Raw genomic sequence first — 2667 nt, forward strand, 5'->3', positions numbered from 1 at the left:
TAAAACTAAGTAGTCAGTAGATTCTTTGGATTAGTAACTTATCAGAAAGTCATAAACAATTCTTTGTCCTCTAGAAAAAGGGATAAAGTTGGTGCAAGAAGGGCAGTATGCACAAGCAGTCGTTTTGTTTACAGAAGCCATCAAATGTGACCCAAATGATTACAGGTACGTCTTCTGCGATCAGGACTAGTTTATTATCAAAAACTATACACGTGTTATCTATCCCCTTAGAATTAAATTTTCTCCCTGCAGGTTTTTTGGAAATCGTTCTTATTGCTTCTACTGCTTGGAACAGTACCCAAAAGCCTTGGCAGACGCTGAAAACTCCATTCAGTTGTCTCCAGATTGGCCCAAAGGACACTTCCGCAAAGGCAGCGCTCTCATGGGCATGAAGGTGGACAACAACTACCATCATCCTAAATATTTATTAAGACAAATGTCTGCTGAAGGTTTTGATCCGTGTCTTTTAATTAGCTGTTGCTCAGAATTAATGTGAATGTGTTGTAGCGGTACAGTGAAGCAGAAAAGGCTATGGAGCAGGTGTTGAAACTGGACAAAGATTGCGAGGAAGCTGCCAATGACCTCTACAACTGCAAAGTTCTTCAGCTCATGGTAAAAGCACCTGGTTTTGTTGGATTCATTGGCTGGAGCTTGAATTTACAAGACCTTCCTTCTTGCTTCTTGTCATAGGCAATCTTTTTTTTTCTTTCCTCAGGAGCTTGGTTTTGAAGAATTACAAAGTGTACTTCTACTGGAGAGATTTCCAACTGTGCAGGCTGTTCTGGCTTCTTGTTCCGATGCAGCAAAAGGTTAAGCCTCCATATGAACACGCTCTAAAACCTGCTGTCATTTTTTATGTTTAACATTAATCTGTGGTGATGCGTAGAAAAAAATCAATCTGCTGATGTCATTYAGCTACATTTCTATCTGTTTTTGTGATGACGTGCTTTTTGTGTTTTTGCAGCCGGGGGTCAAGATCCATCAATTGCGCAACCAGGGTAGGTGACCGTGTGTTTGTTTGATCAAACCTTAGGGTCAGGAGGATTTTGTACAATAGATTTGTGCCACAAGTTGCTTCTTTTTATATCATGTGCTGGACTGTGATTATGCAGGTCTCAGTTTTATTATTTCTTCTTCTTGTTTTTTCAGAAGCCCTTGTCCATCTCTTTGGGTGGGAAATGTAACAACTGAGATAACAGAGAAACACTTGTGGGACCTTTTCAAAATGTATGACCTCAATGTGTTAAAACGTTTGATATAATAAAAATACCGAGTTGATATCAGTCTATTTAAACACATCAGAAACGGAACTTATTATTTAGTCAAGGTAGCCATTGATCTGGCTTTGTCTTGCTGTGAATTGTAGGCATGGTGAGATAGAGAGCATTCGTGTTCTGCACGAGAGATTCTGTGCCTTTGTCAACTTTAAGAATGCAAACATGGCAGCCCGTGCCATGGAGAAACTAAATGTGAGTTCCTATATTTCTTTGTAGCCCTATGTTTTTTTATATACATAGTTAGATCTACATGTTTTTGTGCGCTTACAGAATCACTGTATTGAGAACACGCGTTTAGTTGTGCGCTACCCTGACCGTCGCCCTCAGAAGATCCTTCCTGTTCCACTTAAAACCTTTCTCCCTGTCACACAGCAGGCAGGGGCAGCTGCTAGGTAAGAATCTGAAGATGACGTGTGTGTTATCTACTGCAATTTGTGGCAGATTATGCTGTGTTCACACCGAACGCATTTTGAGCGTCAGGTTTAYATGCAAAGTCTATGGTGGACGAGAGGCGTCGAGAAGTGCTGCAGCACGTTTTGAGCATCCAAAGCATCAGCCTCTAGAGTTGGAAAGTCTGAGCTTTTGCAGCTCCATGCAGAGCATCAACCAATCAGAGAGACTCTGCTCTGTGACGTAGCGGTGCATTTTCTGATGGGACGGTCTTCTGAATGATGCCCACTAACCTGAGACCGATGGACAGGAGCTCTTCAGCTGAAATCGAGTGCCCGTAGTTGGTGTCCTAGCAGGAAATGCAGGTCAGAAAATAAAGCCTTGTATAACGAGCTGCTGGGCTGAAAGCGAGCCTCGTCAGCACGCAGCTTCTGGAGTGGTGAAACTCACCAAACTCAGAACTCCTCTGGATTATTTATTAATAATTATAGTCCCACACTTAATCTACTGTATTAATGTTTGGGGAGAAGCATGCAAAACGGTTACAAATTCCGTTTTTGTTTTACAGAAAAGAGCAGTAAGGATTATTACCAGAAAGAATTACAGACACCCAACAAATTCATTATTCCATCAGTTGAAGTTATTGGAGTTCTATGATTTGGTTGATTATAATATTTTGTCACTTATGTATTGGTCTCATAAAAACACCTTACCTTCAAACATCCAATTACATTTTACTAAAATAGAAAATTGTTATAATCTCAAAGGGATGGAAATGTTTGTTAAACGTAAGTTTAGAACCAGTTTGAAGGAACAGAGTACTTCAGTCCAGGGTGTAAGATTGTGGTGGATGAAGTTAAAAATGCCAGATCTGTATGTATTTTTAAGAGAATGTTAAAGGTAAATTTGTTACAGAAATATGCAACAATATAACGGATGATTTGTGTTCAAGATGGAGTCAAACCTTTATTGTTTTTTTCTTTTCAGGTTTTTTCTTTTT

At 39.9% G+C, this 2667-nt stretch overlaps 1 protein-coding gene across 1 annotated transcript in view; it reads left to right on the forward strand.

Annotated features, from left to right (window-relative positions):
- The window catches only part of zgc:123010 (hsp70-Hsp90 organizing protein 1), a 15351-nt gene that overhangs the window by 10035 nt on the left and 2649 nt on the right, over window positions 1-2667 (forward strand). The window contains exons 8-15 of the mRNA XM_014025734.1: window positions 75-165; window positions 253-394; window positions 508-612; window positions 716-809; window positions 965-998; window positions 1150-1227; window positions 1367-1469; window positions 1548-1669. Coding sequence (XP_013881188.1) covers window positions 75-165; window positions 253-394; window positions 508-612; window positions 716-809; window positions 965-998; window positions 1150-1227; window positions 1367-1469; window positions 1548-1669 — 769 coding nt within the window. The remainder of the gene's footprint in view (window positions 1-74; window positions 166-252; window positions 395-507; window positions 613-715; window positions 810-964; window positions 999-1149; window positions 1228-1366; window positions 1470-1547; window positions 1670-2667) is intronic.

This window comes from Austrofundulus limnaeus, unplaced genomic scaffold (genome assembly GCF_001266775.1).
Source record: "Austrofundulus limnaeus strain Quisiro unplaced genomic scaffold, Austrofundulus_limnaeus-1.0 Scaffold0, whole genome shotgun sequence".
NCBI lineage: Eukaryota > Metazoa > Chordata > Actinopteri > Cyprinodontiformes > Rivulidae > Austrofundulus > Austrofundulus limnaeus.